The sequence below is a fragment of the Cercospora beticola genome, chromosome 2 (genome assembly GCF_033473495.1).
Source record: "Cercospora beticola chromosome 2, complete sequence".
Taxonomy (NCBI): domain Eukaryota; kingdom Fungi; phylum Ascomycota; class Dothideomycetes; order Mycosphaerellales; family Mycosphaerellaceae; genus Cercospora; species Cercospora beticola.
Window position 1 is genome coordinate 3,904,669 of NC_088936.1, and position 25,140 is coordinate 3,929,808.

Sequence of the window (25,140 nt, forward strand, 5' to 3'; positions counted from 1 at the left end):
AGACGACCGGGGAGAGGCATTCCAAAGCATCCGTGAACCATTGCAGCCAATTCACGGCAGTTTTGTACAGCCAGGGCGCACTAGCTGTCGCACTCCGTTGTGGAAGAAGCCGAGCAGCATAGTCGAGCAGTGGATCACGAAGCATGGAGGTAAACTGCGTGTGGTCGGAGCAGGCAAGTGGCAGCGAACCATAGAAATACAAGTTCAATTGAGCGTGTAAAGAAGAGATAGAGAGAATTCCCTCATCGCACTACAAATACAAGCAGAGAAACAGAACAAGAATCAGCCTTCAAGACCATCAAATAGCATTCGCTGTCACCACTGATTGAGTTCTTTCTTGCCCATTCGTGAAATCCAAGTTTTGCTTTCAAAGGCTCGCGAGAAGAACGGGAACTAAATATAGGACACATTTTCGACGCTATGCTCCAACGATGCTCTTTGGCCCGAACTCTCTCTTGCCCTCATCGGCCTCGTGCGTGCACGAAAGCCCGGCGGATGCACTCAGAAAGTCCCAGTTCATCCGAAGGCGTGAAGCTGCAATACTTTGAACTCGTCCGTGAATTGATAACAAGATTTACCAAGAAGGAAGACTTCTTCAGCGCAACCTTCCAATGATAGCAGCGGCAGCAGCAGCAGCAGCAGCAGCAAAAGCGTTACAGCACCCTTCCACGTCAGCCGCAACCAACATGTGACCTCTCCTGCGCGAAAGAAGGTATAGCTCGAGGTATGTGGTGCACTGGTGCCAGTGCCAGGTCTTTTGCGCCCTCATCTGAAATAGCCTGGTTAGACAGATGGATCCACTTGCTCGGGGCCCGTGCGTGGCCGCGTTTTCGACATAGCCACCTCCTTGACCTTTTTCTGGATAAGAACACGAAAGACCAAATTCAATGGATGTGTTGCGGAGCATCGTACGAGAGCTCGGTATTGATAACAACGCATGGAAGCCGCGCGCCCCGGATACGCCAAAGGATAGCTTGGTTTCATCGCGTTTCCGAGCTGGACGCAGTAGAAGAATGGGCCTCGACAGCGGTTCATCAGGATCCTGCCTGCTGTGCTCTCTGTTCTGTCTTGGATGCCTCGGCGGGAGGTAAAATTTGAAATAGAAGTCCTCGCGAAACGTCGATTCATCTCGTCGTACCATTCTGCACATAACCGACTCGTCACACGTTGCTGCCCGGCCATGGTTGAGCACTGTTTCCATTCCATCCTTCCTCCAAGGTTCGATCTTCCAGCATTCGGACAAAGTTGCGCTCCTGCCCTTGCCCGCCTTGGCGGCCGTTGCCACCTGCTCGACTTGTCCGCCTTCGAGATCCAATGCTACCCATTTCGCTCGCGGGTTGTCCATCCTGCGGCGGAGGATAATACGCAGGACTGGGCTGCAATCGAATCGGTTGGTTTGGATCCAGGTGGCTTACGACGCGTTGCAGAGCCGACGGGATGCCGTTGACGTTACCGTTGCCATCCATTGTGCTCGCCCTTTGCCGCCCGGCACGTGTTGTGGCTTGCGCATATAAGTTCTGCTGAGGCTGCTGTGCGTAGGGATGCATGCCCGCTGCAGGAGGTGGTTGTTGTATCATGGGTACTTGCTGTCCATAGGCTGTCTGCACGGGAGGGTTGGCAGGATATGGTGGCGGCGCTCCTTGCTGGCTCGGACTATACATGTTTTGATACATTGCCTGTTGATGTTGCTGTTGCGCAACGGCAGGACTGTTCGGGTAGCCAGGAGTCATGCCATGCATGGCATTGGCATATGCAGCGTTGGCGGCTTGCTGCACTTGAGCAGCCTGTGCTTGCTGCTGCCTTTGCCTGGACATAGCCTCAGCTTGCTGTTGTTGCTGCACGCCCGGTGCCGGTGATCTTGATGTTGGCTTCAGATCCATCCTTGGCTGGAAAGGTCCGGTGAACTTTTGTTGTGTGATGAAGGGATGAGTTCGTGCCTGTTGAGGAGTCCATCGTTCGAGCGGATTTATGTTGAGGAGGCCGTGAACGAAGTCAATGAAGGCTTCACGATTGGCCATTTCTACTCCAAGTCAGCTCAAGTTTCATTTCTTCAATACCTTAAGTTGGCGTACCTCGTTCCATCTCGTTCTGCTTCATGCCCTTCCTTGGCATGGGGTAGGCCCGAATGATGTCCGGTAGTCGTGTTTGCTGGAAGTATTTTTTGCTTGGCTGCTCTTTCGTTCCATGCTCTCGCGAATATTGCTCCATTGACTTGAGTCTGTAAGTCCTTCGCCCGAACTCGTCATGCACTTTTTCGAAGAACTCTCCTGACTGCTTGCCAACTTCCAGCATCCACGTCGGCGGCAGTCCCAGCATTTCTGTTATCCGTGAGACTTGGTTGTACTCCGAAGAACCCGGGAATAATGGAAGTCCCAAGAACAGCTCAACAACAATACAGCCGAGTGACCACATGTCAATGGCCGCTGAATATGGCAGTCCGAGAAGCACTTCCGGAGATCGATAGAATCGGGACTGAATGTAGGTGTACACGGTTTGTCGCTCATCGCATGCGGAACCGAAGTCGATGATCTTGATGATGGGGCTCTCTAGGCTGCGAGACTGTTAGCATATACTTTGCTTTCCGGACACGCCGACTCACTTCTTCAGCAGAATGTTCTCCGGTTTCAGATCACAATGTATCAGCTTAGCCTTGCTCAGCAGACACAGCCCGTTCAGTAATTGCTGAGCGAACACTCTGACCAATGTTGTGCTCAAGCCCCGGAACTGATTCTGCTTGATCAGCTCGTACAGATTCACAGACAGCAGTTCGAACACCAAGCACAAATGCTGCCTGTGAATAAAGGTGTCCTTCAGCCGCAGAATGTGGTGATCGTCATTCTTGTCCATCCTTCCGTTCAGCAGATCCAGTACAGATACCTCCATCATGCTTTGATTGAAGTACGCTGTCTTGTTCTTCACCACCTTGACGGCCACCACTTCTTGTGTCTTCAAGTTCTGACATTTTACGACTTGTCCAAAAGTACCTTGCCCCAGCACGTCCAATATCAGGTACCTGTTCTTGTGGTTCGTCTCTTCTGACCCCAAAATATCGTTGACGTACAAGATGTAGTCACTGTCCTCATTATCGTACCCATCATTCTTAACACCTTTGCTTGGCTTTGTCAGCACTCTCCGTGGGTTCCGCGAAGACTCGTATTGGAAGGCGGGATTGCATATTCGATACGTGGCCGGGAGATGTGTGGTGAGTGCCTGCAGTGGACTAATGAAGCCACCTTCTGGATTCGCTCTCCTGAAGGGTGGTTGCGTGTTGACCTGCGCGCTCAAATCGGACGCGTTGTAGACTCGAGAAAACTGAGGCACCACATTCTTGCCGTGCGCAGATTGCGATGGCCTCTTCTCAGGCTCGGGAGCCTCTTGTCCAAAAACAGCATTCAGCTGTTGCGTTGCAGACTGGGGGTAGTATGATGCGGGCGTCTGCAACGTCGACTGCAGCGGAGGCAGCTGATTTGTGTGTGCGCGCGCTGACGCGGGAGGAGAGGCGTAGTACCTCCCTTGCTGTGTCGGAGATGCGTACTGACTCTGCCTGTTAGGAGACTGGCGCGCCGATTGCTGCGGTGTGTATGACGTATACTGCGTCGGATTGGCGCTGAGGTTCTGCTGTTGCGGCGGACTCGTATATGTGGTGGGTGAAGTGTTCATTGGCGAGTACCGTGCGCGGTTGCTACCATCGTCCTGAGCGTGTGTCGGTAGGTACTGCGAGGACAATCTGCTCGTGGCGGGCGGGCGAGAGTATTTTTGTTGGTTGAACGGGTCCGCGTCCATGTCCACGTCCATCTGGCTGCCATTGTAGTCCATGGCGGTCGCGTTGCGCTGGCGGGTTGCTGCTTCTTGCGAGTTGGGCGTGGAAATGCTCATCGACGCCGCCCGCGAGGCGATGGACGGCGACGACTGGTGGTAGGCTTCGTACTTTTGCTGCTTGGCCGAGGGTGTTGAGGGCACGAAGTGCGGCTGTTGTTGCTGCTGCGTCGGCGGTTGCTGCACGGGCAGGCTGCTGCTCGCTGAAGAGGGCGGCGCGGCTATCTGGCTATCATATCGCTGCGTGGACTCGGTCGGGGTGTGGGCGGTGGTGGAGGAGGCAGAGGCCGAGTGGTGTTGCGTGCTCGCCGGCGAGGCGAGGTCCATCTGACTGTGCAAGCGGCCAGCGAACGATCGCAATGCAGCGCGGCGGTTGACTGCGCGTGAGTTGCAACGTGCTTAGCGCCTGCGCCGACCAGGTACAGACAGTGCTGTAACCGCGAAACGGGCAGCTTTTGGGCACGAATCTGCCTCAGCTCAGCGCCGCCTTCCGCTGCCGCCCAGTCTGGTGTCGGCCTGCTCGTCGTCGTCGTCGTCGGTGGGCGATGGGCGTCCCCGCTATGCAGGCCAGCGCACAGATGGTCCCGTCGCAGGTTGGTCGCGCGGTGGATTGTCGGCTAGGATCAGGACAAAGCTCACGCTTGCCGTCAATCAACGAACCGCCCGGCCTTTCTGATTGCGACACGACTCGGGTAACCGATCCGGAACAGGTGACGCAGCGGGATATGGCAGGCACAGGTCTATAAGAGATCGGGGGCGGAGGCGGCGGTGGAACCACAAATGACGGCGGAGCAAGCAGAGGAACACGATCCACTGGCGTCGTCAGGCTGAGGCCCAGCAAGGTTTCAACTCGGCCCAGTTGGCTTCTCGCTCAATCAAAGCCTCCTCTCTCCTGCAATCACCTGGAGTAACACCTGTATCACACGCTTTTGCCTCTCCTGAACACGCGCACACAATCGTAACTATGCTGGTGATGGCCGTCGCGCACTTTGCTGGTTTGACCTCGATTGGGCATCGTTCAGAAGTGCTTCTGCCCGTCAACGCAGATTGACAGCTGACAGACTCCACCAATTGGCACCCTGGCACGCACATCCATCCTGCCCAACGCACAGTCATCAACGTTCCGTCGCAGATGAGCTATCCGGTGCCCAAGAAACATTTGCGGTGCTATACGGGCGTCTGCAGAGCATGCTAAGCTTCTATCTGTGCATGGAGAGCCATGGTAGGCGACTGCAAAAAGTTGTCATTCTGCAACGAACGACGCATTGCGCCAGCACGCGTGAAGGATCGTGAGTAGTAGCAAACAAGACATCTGATGAAGCCGTCGTGAAATTCTTGTCCTTTTGCTACTAAGCAGAAAAGCGATCAGACATGCACTTCCATCGGAGGTACTAAGGGCTTCAAACTGGCACACCGCGAAGCCTGAGGAACTGCCTTTCCACGATTCAATTCGATCACTTGGTACATGACCGCTCTCCGAGCACACAGCAGACGATGTCCCACAGCTATGCTGACTGGCAGTCAACTTTGGGGCCAGGACTGTGAGAATGGTTCACGGTCTTGGCGTGCAGGTTGTCCTTCTTTAACTGAGGCAGGCACGAACAATGACCTTAGATCATGCAGACAAGACATGCAAAACAACACTGTCTGAGCTTGCGTCTCATGTAGCGTGAACCAGAATTGAATGTACTAATGTGGCATGTTCCAGGCAGGTTGGCGAGCCCCAGAGACATCAAGAATGCACTTGCAGCAAATGGCAGCAAGTGCCACAACTGCACCTTCCATATAAAGCTGGCGGCCTGTTCATCTTTGCAACCCTGAAACTTCCACTTCGCAACCTCACACTCACGAAAACCGCTATCAGTCCAGTCCACACAACATGTCTGGTCACCAAATTGCCGAGATCGACCCGCAGGGCGATGTGGTACTTGCCTTCAACAGCGCAGACGGGACATCTTCGTACGTCAGGCAGATACATGCTCAGTATCTCGAGTCTGGTTGCTGATAACTGATCCCCTTCGCAGCGCCCGTCTGCGCGTATCCTCAGTCGCGCTTCGTTTCGGCTCCCCGGTCTTCAACAGGATGCTCCATTCGAATTTCAAGGAAGGCCAACAATTCAAAGCCACTGGCTATGTGGAAATCCCGCTCGAAGACGACTCGAAGGGCATGACTGTATTGTGCAGAGCCCTCCACTTACAGCACAAAGTCGTAATGGTGAAGCTGAGCTCCAAAGATTTGCTGAAGGTGGCGGAGGTTTGCGACAAGTACGACTGCATTGAGGCCCTGGCCCCGCTGGCCGATTTCTGGCTGAAAGACCGCAAACCGGATCGTGGCACGGTACTTGCCGCTTATCTCTTCCGACGACAGGAGCTGTTTTCGAAGATCGCCACATCCTTCTTCGTGGATGTTGACAACTATCAGGAACAGGATGCGGAAAACCCCGTACTTTCCGAGTTGTGGGAGAATCTCATCGGTAAGTGGACAACCAGAAAGACAGCAATTTGAACAGTACTAATTCGTAGAAGATGCCATGGAATTCGAGCGCTACTCTATCGAAGACGATATTTGGGACTTCATCGAACGTCAATTCTTCGAAGTTGATGATGGCAACGAGGAATACGCAACATGTGCAGACGACTGCATCGCAATGGCAGTATATCGGTGCAAATTCGCGGATGCTATCGACAAGAATCTCCTGACGCCACATCGGCAATTCCATAATGATTGCGGCCTCGGACAACGAATCAAGTCCTTGGAGAAGGCGACTTTCGTTCTCCCAGAGAAAGACAACCGCTTTCCATGCACAGCTGACGATTGCTATATGAGCAATGCCAAGAGCGGGTCTGAATGGGAGAAAGTATTTAGAGATGGGGGCAAGGCATTTAGGAGGAAGTTGCCCAAGATATGTCTCGGCTGTGTGATGGAAGGAAAAATGTTCAAGCTGAATGGTTGCAAGCACGATGAGGAGGTTTGAAGCTACCGCATGACCGACACGGACGAAATTACAAGGACTGGCGTACCTCATATCTTTTGTGGCGTACACTGCACTGCCCAATCGATGATTGGATGGACTAGCAGCATTGCTCCCCGGCATGGAGGAACCTTTGAGGCTTCACTTGCCACACAATCTACAGAAGAGACGGGATGGCATGCGGCTCAATTGAGGCCCCAGAAGCGCTCGAGCTGCGATAGTTTGACAGGAATCGGTACCAGGTAAAGCTACTCATCGCTTGGGAGTCCAATACTGATGGTGTCTCTGATCTAATTCGAAGTGCCCTTGTGCAAGTGAAGACGCTCAATGAGCAGCAGTGTGCAGTGAGCAAAGATACAGTTCGGGTGTAATAGAGCAAGATGCGACGGAATGCACGGAAAAGCTCCAATCCGCTTTAGCAAGAAGTCGTTGAGACATTGATGTGCAGATGTTTGCTCCTGCACATGCAAGACCAAGATCCCTGTTTGTTGTGCAGTCGCGTTCGGCAGCTACTTCACTTGCTCGCTTTCGCCCTGCACCTTGCCGATGACTTGCACTTGGCTTCCTCAATACCACCCGCCACACAGCATCGCCATGGCTGACAGCGTGGTGGACATCGACCCGGATGGCGACGTCGTCCTTGTCTGCGGCTCAGCCGACAAAACGTAAGTAAAAGCACTGGAGCCTGTCGAATACCTGTTGCTGATTCGAATCGCAGCAAGCGACTTCGAGTTTCATCGAAAGTGCTCTCACTTGCGTCGCCAGTATTCAAGACCATGCTGGGTCCTGACTTCAAAGAGGGCAAGCGGCTGTCCAAACACGGGTCACTCAACCTGCCGCTTCCTGATGACGACGGCGAAGACATGACCATCATCTGCAACATTCTGCACTTCCGCCACAGCAAGCTGCCCAGGCAGCTCGATACCATCAAGCTGCAGGATATCTCCGTGCTCGCCGATAAGTACAGTTGCACGATGGCGCTGGGCCCGATCGTAGAGCATTGGGTCGAAGAACTCCGCAAAGATTGTTCTGACGCCGTCAGAGTCATCTTGATCTGCGCTTCGTTTCGTCTACACTTGCCATTGATGTTCGGCGAACTTGGACGCGAGCACATCCTGCGCTACAATGGCAAATGCACACTTGTTGGTGATCGGCCTGAGCAAGAGGTTCTTCAGAAACTCTTTGGTAATGCTTTGAAAACGACAACTTATGCCACGTTGCAGTACTAATCAAGAACGCAGATGCCATGAACGTCGAGGCCCTGAACGCACGTGGAAAGATTGCGAAGTTTGTCGACACGATGATGGTCATGCACTGTGATACGGACAGCACGCACGGCTCTAATTGCCCTCGCGCTCTCGACTACGTTGTTGGTTTCCTTCGAACACTGCGCCGTGCTGAGCTATGGCCCATGCACACCACCTCTGACCACACCCTGGAGTCTCTGCTGAGCAAGATGAGATCGGTCAATTGGCAGCAGGTAGAACTGAGTACTAGGACCTGTGGTCACAGCAGCTGGACGGACACTTGCTTCTGCTCAAGCGGCATGAGCAGCACCAACCCTACACTCAATGGTATATTCACAAGTCGAGCAGACAAAATTGTAAAGGAGATTCCAGAGCTTTGTTTGGGATGCGCGCTCGAAGGCGCAACTTGGAAGAAGGCCGATTGTGATCATCCTCAAGGTTCATCGTCACCATTCGGGATCTGAGCATTACATGATACCGACGGTTGCTCCAACGACTGAAGCAGCGCGTTATATTGGTTCATCGGATCGTCAAAGCGAGTAAGGCATATTCAAGCAGCGTACGGAACGGCCGCTGCTGACTAGAGTGCCATTGAACAGAGCACAGCGTAACATTCAAATGTGTCAAGCAGTCACAACTTCTGTACAAATACCATTCAGACGCAGTGCTGTTCATCCTGTCTCATAAGCGCCCAAAGTATGATGACAAGCAAAATTACGAAACAGTCGTGGTCATGTCTTCCTCACAAAGCATCATCAAACGACATCCCACTGCCCTCCCACTTCCTCGTCTTCAACACTCTCATCTTCTTACTCGGACTCCTCAGCCCCTTCTCCCTCTCTACATTCGCAAGCTGAGCTCTCAACCTCGCGTTCTCCTCCTCCAACTCACCAACCCTTGGATTCTCCTTTCCAGAAACCTTTCTCCCAGTACCTCTCAAAGCCAAGGAGCCTACGCGTTGCGCAAGCCCATCGACGTTAGGACTCTGTGGTGGAATGTTCTCCTGATCCTCAAGATCTCCCTCCTCATCCTCGTATACTGAGATCCCCCTCGCCATGATCTCCAATTTCCGATCAACATGCTCGTCCTGCCGATCCATTTCCTCATCTCTCGCGGCACGCCACCTTCTCTGCTCGAGCGCCATTTTCGCCTCCATTTCGGAGAAAACTTCATCGCGGATCTGTTCCTCGATCTCATCGATGCGGAGTTCGGAATTGGCCCACGCAGCTTCAGCTTCCATGCGGCGATTCGTTTCTTCTTGGAGATGAATTTGAGCGATCTCCAATTCTTCTCGTAGGCGAGTGATTTGTTCCAACGCGGCTTCGAGATCTTCCGTGAGGGCAGAGGGTGTGACGCGGCCGGAACCAGGTGCACTTCGTGAGCCAGGCGCGAGACCGATGCTTTGTGTCGTACTAGGGACGCGAGGATTCTCGATCTTCTTTGCGAGTGCAGAGTATCGTAAGATCTGGCTTGTGGCGTTGTAGTCACCGAGAGGGTCGGCCGTGACGATCATGACGGCCTTTTGTCTTGATCTGTGGTTCATGCTAGTTGGGGCGAGACTGTCACTGAAGAGGAGCTCGGTGAGTTTGCACTGGCGGAAAGGTACTAGAGCTTGAGCGTTTGACTTCGCATTCTCGACTTGCATTTGCATGCATTGTCCGAGATACATGAGAGATGTGTTGATGGCTCCTCCTTCGGCGAGAGTGGCGCCCGCAGTCTTCGCTTGACGAGCGCGTTCGGATCCTACGAATTGTGTGTCAGAAGGCAACGCGAAGATGCATGTGTTTCACTTACCAGCAAGATCAGCAATGGTCATCGTGCTGCTCGCCCATGGCCCGGGTACGCCATGTCCACGGTGACGCTTCTTGACCTCCATGCAGAAGAAGCCGTGACTGCGTGATGATGTAGCATTGCTTCCTGTGCCAGCAGTTTGGCGCTCTCGGAGGCCAGTCTCGAGGACCAGCAGGGCATCATCAAGGTTCGAGCAGACAACCTTTCGAAGTCCAGCCACCAGCTTCCGATCGGGTGAGCCTTCTGTGGCCTTGAATAGGAGTGCTCGTCGCTTCGCTGGCGACTTTCCGGGCGTGGGTGCAGCAAGCAAATCGAAAATCTTGTCGTTGTGAACTTCGTACATGCTGATAACAATCGCGTACTCGGCATCTTCATCGATCTCAATCTCAATGTCTTCGGTGGAGGGGGAAGAGGGTAACTCAGAAACACGAGGGGCATAGCGCTTCGAACTGGGTGCGGACATGAAAGACGATTCCTGATGATGAAAAGACTGTGTAAGCTTTGCGATACTGCGTGTGAATCGTGTAAGATGAAACTTTGAAGGTGAAGGGGGGAGGGGAGAGGTGGGTTTCTGATATGCGCTGATATCAGGATACAATCTGTCGTAGACGGTTGAAGTGTCTTCTGACCGATGCTGCTCGTTGAGAGTGGGGAAGGCGCCTGGTATGGCTGTTGGCAAAGTAGAGTCTCGTACAAATGCTGGTGTGGTGGCTCTCGACATGCGGCTGACATTTCCGTTGTCGTAAATGCTGTCGAGAAAGTCGCCTGCTCTGTAGATTTGCGACTCGGCTGGGTCTGCAGTCTGGATTGAGTTGAATGCAAAGACGCTGGTGTCCGTCTCTGCGAGGTACGGCTCGAGATGTCGGTAGAGGACGTCCAGGGTGAGCTGGGTCAAGCCTCGCTGGCATCTGTCGCCCAAGATAGTATGCGACTGCTTCGTGTCAGAGTCTGTGTGATCTATTCTCTCCCATGTTTCGCACCTTTCCCGACCCAGAGACACCCAATGTTGCAAGCAGGCCATCTCGGCCAAGTTTGCCGGGCTCGCCAATTACTCCCTCGATCAATGGTATTATGCCGGTGCTGTCGAAGACATCTCGCTGTTGCGCATCTTCCTCGAACACGCCGGTAAACTCGAATGTCTCCACCGCTTTCCGTCTCGTGTCGTTCGTCGGCGGGTTGATGGTAATGTGTGTCGGAAGCTCATCTTCACTGGCGCTCTCTTGGACATCGAGGAAACGCTCGTTGTTGTGTCGGCTCGGTCGCAGGCGCAAGAACACGTCGAACAGTGATGTCGGCTTCATGTTTTCCATGTTGAAGGCAGTTCGGGTCACAGCAGCCACTTTATGCAAACGATACAAGGACTGCGCCGTTCAGTGAAACGCCGCGCCAAAGTTCAGTTGCATGAATAGTCAGTGTTTGCAGCGCGAGCACGACCGCGGTTGTCAAGGGCAACAATCGATACCCAACTTTTGGCGGCGCGCGGACTTCGACAGGGAGTGAGGCAGATCCGCTCACAAGGAACTGACATCGTGATGCTGGAGTGTAGCGCATGCGTATCACGCGTGCTACGGTCCATTGCAGGCGATGGACGACATGCCGCCTCGATATCGACTCGGCCCTTGATACTAACGCCTCACCTGGCCCAGCGACCGCATCGGAGACGACTTGCCACGGCCGTCGAAGTCGAAACGCCGTCCAAAGATGCGCTCTCAGGACTTGTGCCCGTCGACAAGCCCACGGTCGAGCAGTTCGCGCAGAAAAGAGGAGGGCCGATCGTGATTGCGAACGAAAAGGCGTTGCGAAAAGAGTTGGAATACCTCAAGGACCCCCTCAAACTTGCCGATCACGTCGATTATGTCCTGCGCTGTGAGCAGCCTGACAAGGCATTGGATCTCTGTCGACTGGCGAGCAAGAACATGAACTGCATAGTGTCGTGGAACCATGTGGTCGCCTGGAATGCGCACAATGGACGGCCCGCGAAGGCCATCGCCATCTTCAACGAAATGAAGAAGAGGGGCCAATTTCCCGACAGCTATACCTACATGCGCCTCTTAACAGCATTGTCCGAGAGCAAGGAAGAAGTTGGAAAAATCGTGTCCATATATCACGGCATGTGCAGCCCTTCAAGCAAAGTGAAGCCAAACACTTCGCATACCAGCGCTGCCCTGAGGGCGTGCTCTCTTGCTGGTGACATGGACGCATTATGGGGAATTGTAAGCAGACTACCTGAGAAGGGACCAAACGCCCCAGACGCCAAGGTTTACACCACAATCTTGCAAGCCATAAAGCATAACGCGCTGGGAGCCGAAGCAGATGTGAGCCTGCTGGAGGCACAGAGACAAGATGCGGTGAACGAAGGGCGAAGGATATGGCAAGAAGTCATCTCCAAATGGCGCGAAGGCGCGTTGATGCTTGACGAGAGCTTGGTCGTGGCAATGGCAGACTTGCTTCTATTGAGCAACCGGATGCAAGACAGGGACAACGTGCTGGATCTGATACACCAAACTACAGGGCTGGAACGTCAGATTGCACCCATCGGCTCAGAGGAACGACGTACAGGGCACGTACCAGTAGAAAAACCTGTCCACGAAGAAGCCCGACTTGCGCCAGCAGAAGGTCTCCACGATTTCACGCCAGTGCCATCTTTTCATGCTTTCAACCCCGTGACGCCCGCCATGCGAAGCGACAAGTCCAAACGTCCGCAAGCACTGGTGTGGGTTCGCCCAGGAAACGGCATTCTCGCCATGCTCATTCGAGTCTGCGATGTTATGCGGACGCCGAAGGCCCTCAATAGCTACTGGGATATCCTCACATCTGCTCCTCACCGCGTCATACCCGACCCGGCCAATTTTCACCACATGCTGAACGTCTTACGAACCAACCGAAGCTCCGTACGCGCCGCACACGTCCTGCAGCGCATGCACGACGAAGTCGGCGTCAAGGCCCTCCCCATGACTTATATCCTGGCCATGAGAATTTGCGCACGAGACCGCAATAATCCCAACATCATCGACATCGCCACGGATATCATCAATGACATGGAGAAACAACTCCACCCGCTCGACATGCAGACATTGCAAATGTACATCTCTCTCGCACAAAAAACGAACAATGGCCCAAATATCATCGAAGCCTTGAACCGTGTTCTGGAGATGGAGGAGAAGATCTTCAAAAGTGATCCACAAACGAAATCTGTAGCTTCGGAACACAATGCAGTCGCAACGGACGTCTACTCTGCGATGCGATCCGCGATCGATCAATTGCTGGTTCGAAAGTTGATCCCGAAGGGTGCGGAGGAGCATTGGCAGGAAGTGAGAAAGAAGGTGGATTATTCGAGGGGTGAATTGCAGTTCGGGAGTAACTTCAGAGTTGGTCGGAAGCATGCTTCGGAGAATCGGCTTGGTACAACAGATGCTCGTGCGGGGAGAATGAAAGCGGAAAGGGGAGATGGCCAGGTGCTGTTGCCTCCGAGGGAGGGGAGGCGCAACTTTCAGAAGTCGGTCCCATCACACGGGCGGAGCCAGAGAGTTCTGAGGTTCGGTGGGCAGGTGCGAACATGGCCGCCCAAGAGGAGAGTGGAGAATGGCCTTGGGAAGACAGATGGGTTTGCGGATACACCTGGGGATTTGGTGGGTTGATAGTTGTATCATGTATAGATTACAGGGCAAACTCTACTGGATTTGTCCCAGCCACCTAGCAGCGCGTTGTATGTGCCTTCAGTGTGACAACAAGCATTTTGATGGCGGCGACGACATCCGAGCCGCAGTACCTCAAAACCTGCCAGGACATCCGTCTCCATCAATTCTCCCGTCTCACAGCTGACGCAGCGACTCCTCCATGCTTCGCTCGGTATAGTGTGCAATGAGACTTCTGACTGCAATGGTGTTCTCATGGAAGCGACAAGTTTCTTCGATGACCTGTGGTAGTTTGCGCAATGGCAGATACAGATGTCGGTGGCTTGGTGGGAGGAGAGGGCACATCTGCAGTAGGAAGTTCTAAGAACGTCCAAGGGCTTTTCCAACTCGGTGGTTCTGGGTCTGCCCAATGATCACAGCCTTGTAGACAGACACAACCATCCTCGAGGAAACATGTTAGACAGGGTCCCCCGTACGAGCTCTGCAAATGCGCCGCTGGATATGAGAGACAACCCACCCATCCTTGGCCCAGGCTTTTCGTGCGTCCGATACAGTCGGGACTAGCGCATGCGAATGCTTCTCTGGGCGGCTTGTGGTACACTGACTGCATTTGGCCAAACACTTGACGTAGTGTGGATTCTCTGATGGCTTGCAAGGGATACAAGTTCCGTCGCTTCAAGCCCAAGATGAATCCGTGGAAGCACATCTCTGCTATGCTGCAGCCAGGGAGGCAAGTGTGAGATACTTCCGGGTCGTTGCGAATGTCTGACCTTGCATCGATGGCTTCTTCGATTGCAGCGTGAGCACGCATTTGTATCTCCTGGCGCTTCCAGTCTAGAGCATCTGTAGTTGACGTTAGTCTCGACGTTGTACTTGGCAGGAAGCTGGTCTCGACTCTTACGGAGAACGGGAAGCAGGTGATCCTTCTCGTATTCTGATGCCGACGAAACTGTAGAATACAACGACGTGTGGTTGATGAGCCCTCGCCCGAGTTTGTAGAAAGCGTGGCTGTTGCGAAACAGATATGCCGTTGTGAACAACACATGGAGCTCTTGCTCGTCGTTATGGGGACGGTCGAGCCACTTCTCGGCAGGAAACATCATAGCGATTTGACAAGTGTACTTGTCAGTGGCTATCGCAACTCTCAAAATGTCTTCTGAGGAGAATTCCCCGCTCGTGTCCACGGCATCGTTGCGCAGATGTAGGACGTGGCAGATGATCTCCATAGCAAGAGAATCGTCTTCGGGAAGCGAGATCTCCAATGGCGAGCTACCAGCGTTGAGGCGCAGATCGGTCCCTTCCTTGAAGTGCGGCTTGAACGTCGCCTTCATCACAGGTGAACCCAAGGCAAGAGTCGCAGAGTTGACCTTGAGCTTCTTGACTTGGCCATCTCGAAATTGTTCACCACAGACGAGGATCACATCGCCGTCAGGCGAGATCTCAATGAGCTCAGCGGAGATGCTCATGGTCGCGGTACATCAGATGCCAGTGATGTGATTGAAATGAGTCCCGTTGAGGATATGGAGAGGTCGAGAGCATCAGCTTGAAGTGGGCTTTGGGCGATGCCGTGCACGGGCATTGCGGCCCTGCTTCGCTCCTTCCTCGATCTGCTGCCGCGAACACGCAGCAGACGCAGCCAACGGCCGCGCGCTGTTGAGGATGTAGTTCAGAGCACAGAAATGACAGGACCTGTCAGTTTCTCGCGCTCACAGTAGTGTGTTTCTTCCGCGCTTCAATGAAACATCCTTGAATGGCATCGAGGGCGTGAGGCCTTAAACAGCAGTTCGAATGCCGTCTTACTTTGCGTGCCTTGTGCAGGCAAGGACCATACAGCCTGCAATATCGGTGCTGCATTTTTGGCCTATGTCAAGTCCGCGTGCGATTGCCCGCTTGACGCCTGTCCGCCACTGAAACTGACGAGCAGCAACAAATTGACTACGCGCGCTCTCGCATCTGAGCAGAGCTGCTCAAGTGCTTCACTTATTGACAGCTTGCATTGTCCTGCACTTGCTAGAACCTCCGTCGGCCGCACTTCGTGAAGTGAAGTGACGGAGGCAAGAGCGATGCGTCACTTCATGGACCCTGATTGGCCCAGGGAGCGGCGTCGCCCGTCGCGCGCTTTCTCAAGAAAATCTGTCGCAGATTTCCTTTCTGCCTCGCCTTTGCATCAACCTTTCTTCCTTCCACCCTCTCCCACATCCTCTCTCGACACCCCTCATCTCGAGTGCAACAACTCAGCTTCTCGCAAGCAACGCACTCAGTTGAGAACTACACGTCGACTGCCGACTCTTCCACTCACAAACACTCGACGGTCACTACCTTCAGCGCCCCAACATGTCTTACGGCGGCGGCGGTTACGGTGGCTCCCGTGGCGGCGGCGGCGGAGGCTACGGCGGCAGCAACGGCTACTCCAATGGGTACGACAGCGGATACAACTATGGCTCTCAGAGCCGCTACGATGATCGCACATACTCCTCCTACGGGTAAGCTCGATAATCAGGCGGACTGAGGGCCTATGTATACTCCATTTTCTCATTATTATTATATGTCGTGTTATCGAAACATGCGCTAACATTTCACTGCAGAGGCGGCGGCGGCTACTCAAATGGCGGCGGCTATGGCGGAGGCGGTGGTGGCTACTCCAACGGTGGCTCGAATGGCTACGGCGGTGGAGGCTACGGCGGTGGTGGTGGCGGCGGCGATCGCATGAACAACCTTGGCGCCGGTCTGCGCACACAGCAGTGGGATCTGAGCACTCTGCCCAAGTTCGAGAAGTCCTTCTACAAGGAGCACCCAGATGTTGCAGCCCGCTCGCAAGCCGAGGTCGACGACTTCCGCCGCAAGCACCAAATCACCGTGCAAGGTCGCGACGTTCCAAAGCCAGTCCACACATTCGACGAGGCTGGATTCCCCAACTACGTGATCAACGAGGTCAAGGCCCAAGGCTTTGCCAACCCAACCGCCATTCAATCTCAAGGCTGGCCTATGGCTCTTTCTGGTCGCGACGTTGTTGGTATCGCCGAGACTGGTTCCGGAAAGACCCTCACCTACACACTACCCGCCATCGTCCACATCAACGCACAGCCGCTCCTCGCCCAAGGTGACGGGCCCATTGTCCTTATTCTGGCTCCAACTCGCGAATTGGCTGTTCAGATTCAAGAGGAGGTGAGCAAGTTTGGAAAATCATCGCGCATTCGCAACACATGCGTCTACGGCGGTGTGCCAAAGGGCGGTCAAATCCGTGACCTTGCACGCGGTGTCGAGGTCTGCATTGCCACTCCAGGTCGTCTCATCGACATGCTCGAGGCCGGCAAGACCAACCTCCGCCGTGTTACCTACCTTGTCCTTGATGAGGCCGATCGTATGTTGGACATGGGTTTCGAACCACAAATTCGCAAGATCATTGGTCAGATTCGCCCAGACCGTCAGACATGCATGTGGTCTGCTACTTGGCCAAAGGAGATTCGCCAGATGGCGAACGACTTCCAACAGAACTTCATCCAGGTCAACGTTGGTTCGCACGACTTGCACGCCAACGCCCGCATCACTCAAGTCGTTGAGGTCGTCTCAGACTTCGAAAAGCGTGACAAGATGTTGCGCCATCTCGAGAAGATCATGGAGGACAAGGGTCACAAGATTCTGATCTTCACCAGCACAAAGCGTGTCGCCGACGACATCACCCGTTTCCTTCGCCAAGATGGCTGGCCCGCCCTCTCCATTCACGGTGACAAGCAGCAAAATGAGCGTGATTGGGTGCTCAACGAGTTCAAGACGGGCAAGAGCCCAATCATGGTTGCCACCGACGTGGCTTCCCGCGGTATTGGTATGCTTGCAAACATCCCCGTCCCTCCCTTCTCCCTTCCCCTTCCCCCTCCCACTCACACGTGTGGGGTCTGTCATGTCGAAGCTACGCTCTGTACGCTCGGCGTGCACACATAACCATTCTCGTCTAGGGCTGTCAGTGTTTCGTTGTTCTTCGCCGGATCCTTGGAGACTTTCCTCGGCAAAGTTTTGCTTTGCCGTGTCCTTCCGTTTCTCTGCTCCCTGTTGTCGCCAGTAGAGAATCGGATCATGAGTCTTTCAATGTTGCGTTGGTTTCACAGCTGCGCGCGTCCAAGGATCCCACCAGGAGAATGTTGCACGGCCCTGTGAAGACATTGTGGATGTAAATGTGCGCGCAAGAGCGTGACGCTCCTTGTTCTATGCCAGACAAGGTAGCCATGAGTGACGCATATCGCGCACCAGACAGATCTCGCATCCGGCAAAGGATTGCTATTGCTCGCTTCACTCACCACTCCCAACCACAGCATTGAACTAACATTTGTGCGCGTCAAAGACGTCAAGGACATCACTCACGTGTTCAACTACGACTACCCAAACAACTCCGAGGACTACGTGCACCGTATCGGTCGTACTGGTCGTGCCGGTCGTATGGGTATTGCCATCACCCTGTTCACCACAGACAGTAAGTTGTCCTGGACACCGTCTCCACACGCAATGCTAACACCATTTTCCAGACTCAAAGCAGGCTCGTGACCTCGTGAACATCCTTCGTGAGGCCAAGCAGCAGATCGACCCACGTCTCGAGGAGATGGTCCGCTACGGAGGCGGTGGCGGTGGTGGTGGCTGGCGCGGTGGTCGGGGCGGTCGCGGTGGTGGCCGTGGCGGCTGGACCGGTGGGAATAACGCTCCTCTCGGTGGCAACCGCCGCTGGTAGATGCACCAACTCGAGCAGATGCGCTCTTGCTTTTATTGACTGCATTCCGGCATGGCGTTACGAGTAGAAAGGACAACAAGGGAAATGGCTTTTGTTTTGAATGGCATGGATGATACCGCTGCTGAAAGTGCGTTGACAAGGCGTTCTGGACCAAAAGAATGGGTGTTTATTGTACCATGCATCGGCTCTGGGATTGAGCTACGAAGGCTCTGCGTGCAGCGAAGCGGCCTATGAGATAGATTGGTTGACTGTGTACTTTGAGAGAAATGAACGTGTCGAAGCTGCTTGTGCCCGTCTTTTCACTCTCTTCATCCCTGACCTCGACAGCCTGGTCTTCAACGATATCAACGTCCTGCAGCGTGTGCAAGACGTGCAGACATAACCATGGAGGACAGTCTTGCACTTTATTTCGGCTGTCTGACCTGGAGCATTATTTTTCGCGCGCGTGGGAGGTAATAGAATAGGCGGTTGGTAAGATGCTGGCCTCTGTACCGTGCAGAAATCCGAAAGTGAAGCACTGAAGCTGACATCAATGAACTCAAAATGTACAATTTGCCTGCACACATGGTCGATCGTCTTTCTCTGGTTTCTATTTGAGTGCCTACGTATGCATGCATTTGATCGTCTGGGTGTGTATCTAGATACTCTTGCGAGGGAGAAAGAGACGTGCTTAGGGTTACTCTAGGGCTTAGGGTTAGGGATCAGACAAATCTGATGTCGGTTTTTTTCTGCAGCAGTCTGGGAGGCGAGAACTCTTGATCGAATAGCATGAAGTTAACCCAGGTGTAGACTCTTATTATTCGTGTCGTTGGAAACCGGCGCGGTGTAGTTTGTGTTGCACAATTCGAATGATAATATTTTGGGAATTTCGTTGATTAGATGGGAGAAATTGAGCAAAAGGACTTCTGCACATATGAACGTGGATGGCACATTGTTGTGTGCTTTCACAATATTTACGTGATAAGATCGAGGACAGTGTTTGGATGCGAGTTTGAGGCTGATTGCAACAGAAGAAGATGGGGAATGATTATATAAAGTGGTATCGCTACCGTAAGAGTAATAGATTTGGTGAATTGCACAGCCGTAGACTTCAAGACTGTTCGAAGTGAACGTGCGTGGACAAGCATACATTCTACGTGCTTCTTGCTTTACGGTGATGTGTATCAAAGACATGTTCGAATCGTCCCAGTATACGAGGAGGGGTTTTGCATGTAGATGGTGCTGTCTTTGCAACACGACTTCGACCAGCTGACATTCCCAAGCCGAGCTGATGGGGTCTAGATTGCAAGATGTCGTGTGTGATGACGAGAACTTCCAGAGCAGAAATTACAAAGACGAAGAGAATATCACTACGAGACAAAGTCGACATTGGCACTTTTCGTCCGAGGCGAGGGCTCTGCATCTGTGCATCCTCCGCGTGCGGTAGAAACCCAGGCCTAGCATGCTGATACACTTTGTAGTGACACTCTGTGCAGACATCTGGAAGCTAGCTCTCACCGCCATCACTCAACGATGCCTTTCTGCAGCCTTACCTTATGGCATGCATCCGATTACAGCGATGCATTTGCGATAAAATTGGAGATTTACACCATGTGGGCTATGCGGTCTCGAGCAGCGGTTCGAGGGAATAGATGTCCTTCTCTGGTTCCTACGAGCCCTCGAAATACCTGGGAATCTCAAATGCTCGCCCACGCAGCAGTTCTCTAAGGAAGGAATTCGCACCTGACTCCGCGACGAGGAAGATCGACGTTCATGGATCGGTTACACAACAGGCCAAGACACGTACTCTGCCCATGCAGAATAATTGGCAGGATGCCATGTTTGCAGACGGGAAGTTGATGCCATGCCCGGCGGACTTGTTTGCACAATGAGAGCCATGGTATGGAGCTGCACGCGTAGCTGGTTCCACATGCGAGATCTTGTGAGAGATATAGTGGATGGGTATGACTTGCGTTTGTGGGCTCTCGCTGCACGTCTGCTTCCGCCCGCTCCAAGATTTCCGAGCTGCACGATCGTGTCCTTGCATAGAGGGATCAGGTGCGGTGAGGTCCAACCTATGTGCCTGAGGTTATTGTATCATGCAGACCGATTTCGCGAGCCAGAATTGCGCGTCGTCTTCACAGCTCTGCTCTAGTCACGTTGTCCACCTCCTCGTTGCAAGAGTTGCTTTTGCGGCTCTTGGATGAGAGTCTTGCTGCCGCTCATGTCGTACGGCCGTATGCCTTGTTGCATTCAGCTTCATCATGCGGGAAGTCCCTCACCAGATGCGGTTGAAAGTGGGTTTGACGAACTACGACAATTGAGGTCAAGTTCCAACACAATAGTGTGACGCCCATCTGGAATCTAGGCCTCAGCGGATGTGCCGAATATGGAAGGAGGCAAGACACATCGCGATGACAATTCATGCAAATTTCAATGCTTCTCCGGCGGCGCGAGAACGACTTCTCGTTGATGGCCTCGTACCTCCTGTGCGACGATGATGTGACAGTGGAGATGGTACCCATTCAATGTCTGCAATGCACACGCGACTCGCAGTCACATGTCCTGAGGGTGAACCAAAAAGTCCATCGTCCGTGCTGAAGATGCGCTCCTGTCTGTCCGCAGCACCGGATCTGGAGACGAAAAGTGGTTCTGTTAGGGCATGGCATTCGTGTTGCGAGTTGCCGCATTAAGCGGGCAGAGCCATGGCAATGAAAGCAACCCGATCTTTCATGAAAGGTTCATCGCAAGTTTGGTTGTTTTTCTTGGGAACACTGATCTGATGATCCGATCATGAAGAGTGCTATATCGTGCAGACAACGAGAGCCCGACCTTGTGGGTGGCCTGATGACCCGGCGGCGCGCCGTCTCAAGACAAGCACAACGGAGATCGTGCAGTGGTAACTTGGTAGCGGCGGGAGGTCGCGTGCAGAGCACACGACGAAGAGCCAAGAGAGAGGACAGGCACCGTGCCCACCCAGAGGTACCCCCGAAACGTTGTCGGCACAGAACGCCAGTCTCGGCTCGGGAACGAGAGTCTGCACTAGCAACTCCGTCATCTCCTGGGAGTGCGGGCAGAGGCTTTGAGGTTCGAATTCGAGCCAGCTCGAGGTTATGAAGCACCACGATTTTCTATACTCGGTGCTACCATTCTGATGGGTCGGCGAGACAGCAGAAGCCGCGCCGTGTGCGAAGGTCAATCGCACGCAATACGACATACGATGAGTTCGTTCGCATAGGAAATAGCATTTCCTGTGTCCCGAGGACCCGCTCGTAGTTCATTGCGTCTCAAGATGCCACTGCAAGCTGTTCGGCAGGCCTTGAAATCAAGGTGTTACACTCTTCTCACATGTCGTCAAGCCTAGCGCTTCCTTTCAGGATGCACGCATTGAGGTCCTCACGCCCGTAGATTGTGATGTTGGTGGCGCGGAACATGCACATGAGATTGTACGCCAAGTCGGACGATTTTCCGTTGGCAAGAGGCGTATGTACATGTTTATGCCAGAGGAGCTGTGCTGGCTCGTCACGATGTCTCATCGCCTGCCGAAACATGTCGCTCGTAAACAAGGTGCATACGCCACGAGGCGTCTGCCATATGGTACACCACACGTAGTGAAAGTAGTTGACCAAAAGCTCGTGGTGCACCTCCGGTGGGATGGTGCTTCCGAGGTGAAAGAACGGTTCCGAGCCAAGTGCCGGACCTAGGAATTGTCGCGAGATTTGGCTCATGCCCACTGGAGGGCGTCTTGGATGTTGGTACGATCGACATCACCGACCGTAACTCGCCTAGACTGGCCTTCGTACTTGAACGAGTCGACAATGATGGGACTTGGAAAACATCTTGACTCGCTTACTTCAGCTAGGGAAGAATCGCTGTCCGCCATGGAGCATGTCCAGCCGACAGAGAGATCCTCTGCAGATCGGCATCTTGGCCATAGTCGCAATTGGTACCGAACGAGCTCATTCGAGCGCAGTGCTTGTCTTCTTCGGTTGTGCTATTCTTGCAGACTCCATTGTCTTAGCAGGTCCAGGTGTGACGACTGTGTCCGGGAGAACGTGGACAGCACCACAGAACCTGTAGCAAATCGTGGCGTGCACGCACAACTCCGCGGCAATGTGGCTCTGCAGTTGAAGATCAGTTGTTCGTAGGCAACCATGGGCGACAATCGACGTGAGGCAGAGAGGCGCTTCCAAGACGGCAAGCTCCATCCTTGGGCAATGATGTCGCTACACCTGCACCTGGAAGGAGACCGTGACGTCCTGTGCATTGCCTGACAGCCTCCAGCCTCCAACTGCATCTCATCATCAATGTGAGCAGATACCAACCTGACCCGTCTATTTGGCACGCCGGCAACGGCCTGTAGCGTCTGGCCGCAAGCCTCTCAATACACTCTGCAGCCAAAGCGCGGAAACTGCATTGGAGTGGCTTGTGCCTGGTGGTCCGCTCACAGAGTTCGGCCTGAAGAGGCTACTCTGTGCAGGAGAGGTTTGTCACTTATGCGAACCTACACCTACGGTAAATGCGGTTGTGTCGTAGCTCAGAATAGACCTGCCGCCCCAGCGCAGAATGCTTCGCGCCACACCCAGTGCAAATGCAATCTGAGTCTCCTCCAGACACCAGAGCAGACGGAGCGATGGAGCGAAGGAGGGAGCAAAGGCCGACAGTTTGGCGCCACGGCAGTTGAGGTGCATGGCAGAAGGCGAGAGTGCGTGTTGGGAAGGTTGACAGAAACAACCACGTTAGTCGAGCTGTTCCTCCCGTGCGGAAGCACGAGAGCCAATCATGCAGGCAATTATCCCACCACTCAGGCCGCTCGCTCGCTAACATGCAGCCGCGAGCGATTAATGTCGGTTCGTGGTCATGTGGGGAGGAAAAATAGGAGAGCAGCAGCAGGATGCAGTGAGATCAGGCGCAAATGCATGCGGCCAACCTGCACTGCCAACCCTGTCGTCCACGCAGCAAGCACTGACCATGCATTGAGGTGTGATGATGTCGCCTATACGAGGGCGCCCATGATCGTGCAGTAGGAGACATGGAACCGATGCAGGAGACGATTTGTGATGAGCATGTACGCGACGAATTCTGCGGCCATGCCGCGGCAGCGCAATGTCCGAATAGCCAGCCAGATTCGAGGCCATGGAGGAGGGCGGCGAGCACGGTGTTCACGCTGCACCGCTTCAGGACAATGCCTTCCTTCCTCGAAGGACCCCACCATAGCAGCGACGTCGACATAAGAAAGCGCGCGATCTGCCGCTATGCGACGCTACTACGTTCGGCGGTGCTGCATGGCCGTCAGAAGACAGGACGAGAGGGATATAGCTCGAGGTGCTGGGTGAACGGTACCACGTTTGTGCAACCACGAATGCCGTACCCTCACATGGACGCACAAGGCGTCAGCGTGGCGGCGGAGCGCGCAACAGCACCCTGCTGGATGTTCCATCTGTGCCGTGTTTCTCGGTTTGAGGTTACAGCCATCTGCAACCACTGGCAACCTCTCGCTGTGGACGGAGCAGAGCGGAGGCCCATGTGTCATACCCACCTGTCACCCACGGCCACGACTGGCCCAAGCGCGGTGCAGGGAGCGGCGTCTGCCGGCCTTTCATCGTGTTTGCAAGACTGCGGTTCTCGTGCGTGCATACAGTAGTAAACGAGCTGGGAGACGCGCAGACATGTCGCAAGCGACGAGCAGCGGCATCGACGAGGCAGAGGCGGCGATTCAGCCTCGTGTCTCACCCTGCGCTCCGCTCCGCCGTCCATTTGCGACCGGGATAATCTCGATTCTTTGCGTGCAGGAGCAACGCGTGCGCTTTTTCTCGGGGTCATGAGGTCAGGCAGGTAATGCTCCGACGCTCACACGACGAGCTGAGATGCGCAATGGTGGAGGCGAGCAGGGACCAATAGCCTCGATGGAAGGACATGGTTGCAAAGGCGCAATTACGTAGCGTGGGCCTGTCGCAGCATTTCGGCAGTTTTGCTGTGCTATCCGGCCGGATCAGCTGCCAGTCTGGTAATTTGCAGCAGACGAAGCAGCAGTGCAGCGCGCGCGCGATTGGCCCTCGCCCAACTCGCCTTGTTCGCGGTGAGATGGCGATAATGTGGACACCCGCTCACGGACGCGTCGACTGTGTGCACCCCTGTGCGCTGCGGCAACCAGCACGCTGACCGCCTCCGGAGTCTTCGACGATGCTGTATCGCTGCTGCTGCTGAGAATCACGATGATTGTGGCAGCCGCTGACCCGAGCCGACAGCGTGACAGATCTCTCGCGCAGGGGGTGCAGAGACACCATCATGCATGCCGCGCTGCGTGGTGGTGACGAGGGAAGTTCCTTGAGTCAGCCAGCGACGCGCGCGGCTGGGGGGAGGTCGGCGGTGGATGTAGTCGGACCAAACTTCCGACGCTCTCTCTGTGCTGCTGCTGGTGCTGCTTACCTCGATGTGCCACACTTGCCTCGCTCCAGTCAAGCTCCCATCTCTCCCTCGCCGACGCGTTGCTCTTCCTTTGCCTAGCGCCAGATCTCTTCAGCCTCAACGCGTGCCATTTGCCAGAAGGCGCGCCCACTGGTCGTGACACAGCCACAGCGAACTGCACACCCTGCTCTGTGCTGTCTCTGCTCTGCTCTGCCTGCTCTGCTCTGCTCGCTGCCGCCAGCGTCCACGAAGTTGCCGGAGCCCGAGCTGTCTCCGTCGCGATACGCGTGCACGACAAAAACCGCGCTCGCTCTTCATCACCGCCAGGCTGCAGGCGCTGCGGGAAATCATCGCCATAGCCCACGACTGCTCTCCTAAGATTGCTGCGCTGTGTCGAACTGCCGTCTTGGGCTCTAGCTCGCTCGACTAGCGCCTGCTCCCGACGCACCATTTTCACCGCGCACGCCCACGAGAGGAGCATCGCAGACAGGCCCGTTCGTGCGCGAGCAGTGGGAGCGATCGCTGCTGTTGGCTCTGCTCTGCTGCTGCTGCTGCTGCGGCGAGCACACGCCCTCT

At 54.3% G+C, this 25,140-nt stretch overlaps 7 protein-coding genes across 7 annotated transcripts; 4 read left to right on the top strand and 3 right to left on the bottom strand.

Annotated features, from left to right (window-relative positions):
• Nucleotides 1-1,160: 1,160 nt before the first annotated feature.
• RHO25_003456 (uncharacterized protein) lies at nucleotides 1,161-4,143 on the bottom strand (the record flags this gene model as incomplete). Its single annotated transcript, XM_023598963.2, has 3 exons — nucleotides 1,161-2,020; nucleotides 2,073-2,551; nucleotides 2,600-4,143. 3 exons carry the CDS (start codon nucleotides 4,141-4,143, stop codon nucleotides 1,161-1,163), a joined length of 2,883 nt encoding a protein of 960 aa, XP_023456116.1.
• A 1,552-nt stretch (nucleotides 4,144-5,695) lies between these two features.
• Nucleotides 5,696-6,790, top strand: RHO25_003457 (uncharacterized protein; the record flags this gene model as incomplete). The annotated part of the gene is made up of 3 exons (XM_023598964.1): nucleotides 5,696-5,775; nucleotides 5,841-6,289; nucleotides 6,339-6,790. The coding sequence occupies 3 exons, from the start codon at nucleotides 5,696-5,698 to the stop codon at nucleotides 6,788-6,790; spliced, it is 981 nt and encodes a 326-aa protein (XP_023455697.1).
• A 591-nt stretch (nucleotides 6,791-7,381) lies between these two features.
• RHO25_003458 (uncharacterized protein) lies at nucleotides 7,382-8,498 on the top strand (the record flags this gene model as incomplete). Its single annotated transcript, XM_023598965.1, has 3 exons — nucleotides 7,382-7,452; nucleotides 7,506-7,972; nucleotides 8,029-8,498. 3 exons carry the CDS (start codon nucleotides 7,382-7,384, stop codon nucleotides 8,496-8,498), a joined length of 1,008 nt encoding a protein of 335 aa, XP_023456420.1.
• Nucleotides 8,499-8,776: 278 nt separating this feature from the next.
• On the bottom strand, nucleotides 8,777-11,135 carry RHO25_003459 (uncharacterized protein; the record flags this gene model as incomplete). Its single annotated transcript, XM_023598966.2, has 4 exons — nucleotides 8,777-9,777; nucleotides 9,829-10,300; nucleotides 10,520-10,756; nucleotides 10,806-11,135. The coding sequence occupies 4 exons, from the start codon at nucleotides 11,133-11,135 to the stop codon at nucleotides 8,777-8,779; spliced, it is 2,040 nt and encodes a 679-aa protein (XP_023456421.1).
• Nucleotides 11,136-11,357: 222 nt separating this feature from the next.
• On the top strand, nucleotides 11,358-13,463 carry RHO25_003460 (uncharacterized protein; the record flags this gene model as incomplete). Its single annotated transcript, XM_023598967.2, has 1 exon — nucleotides 11,358-13,463. The coding sequence occupies one exon, from the start codon at nucleotides 11,358-11,360 to the stop codon at nucleotides 13,461-13,463; it is 2,106 nt and encodes a 701-aa protein (XP_023456422.1).
• Nucleotides 13,464-13,713: 250 nt separating this feature from the next.
• RHO25_003461 (uncharacterized protein) lies at nucleotides 13,714-14,926 on the bottom strand (the record flags this gene model as incomplete). The annotated part of the gene is made up of 2 exons (XM_065602400.1): nucleotides 13,714-14,303; nucleotides 14,362-14,926. 2 exons carry the CDS (start codon nucleotides 14,924-14,926, stop codon nucleotides 13,714-13,716), a joined length of 1,155 nt encoding a protein of 384 aa, XP_065458472.1.
• Nucleotides 14,927-15,794: 868 nt separating this feature from the next.
• Nucleotides 15,795-18,177, top strand: DBP2 (ATP-dependent RNA helicase dbp2; the record flags this gene model as incomplete). Its single annotated transcript, XM_023598968.2, has 4 exons — nucleotides 15,795-15,877; nucleotides 16,046-17,283; nucleotides 17,797-17,925; nucleotides 17,978-18,177. 4 exons carry the CDS (start codon nucleotides 15,795-15,797, stop codon nucleotides 18,175-18,177), a joined length of 1,650 nt encoding a protein of 549 aa, XP_023456423.1.
• Between the last annotated feature and the right edge of the window lie 6,963 nt (nucleotides 18,178-25,140).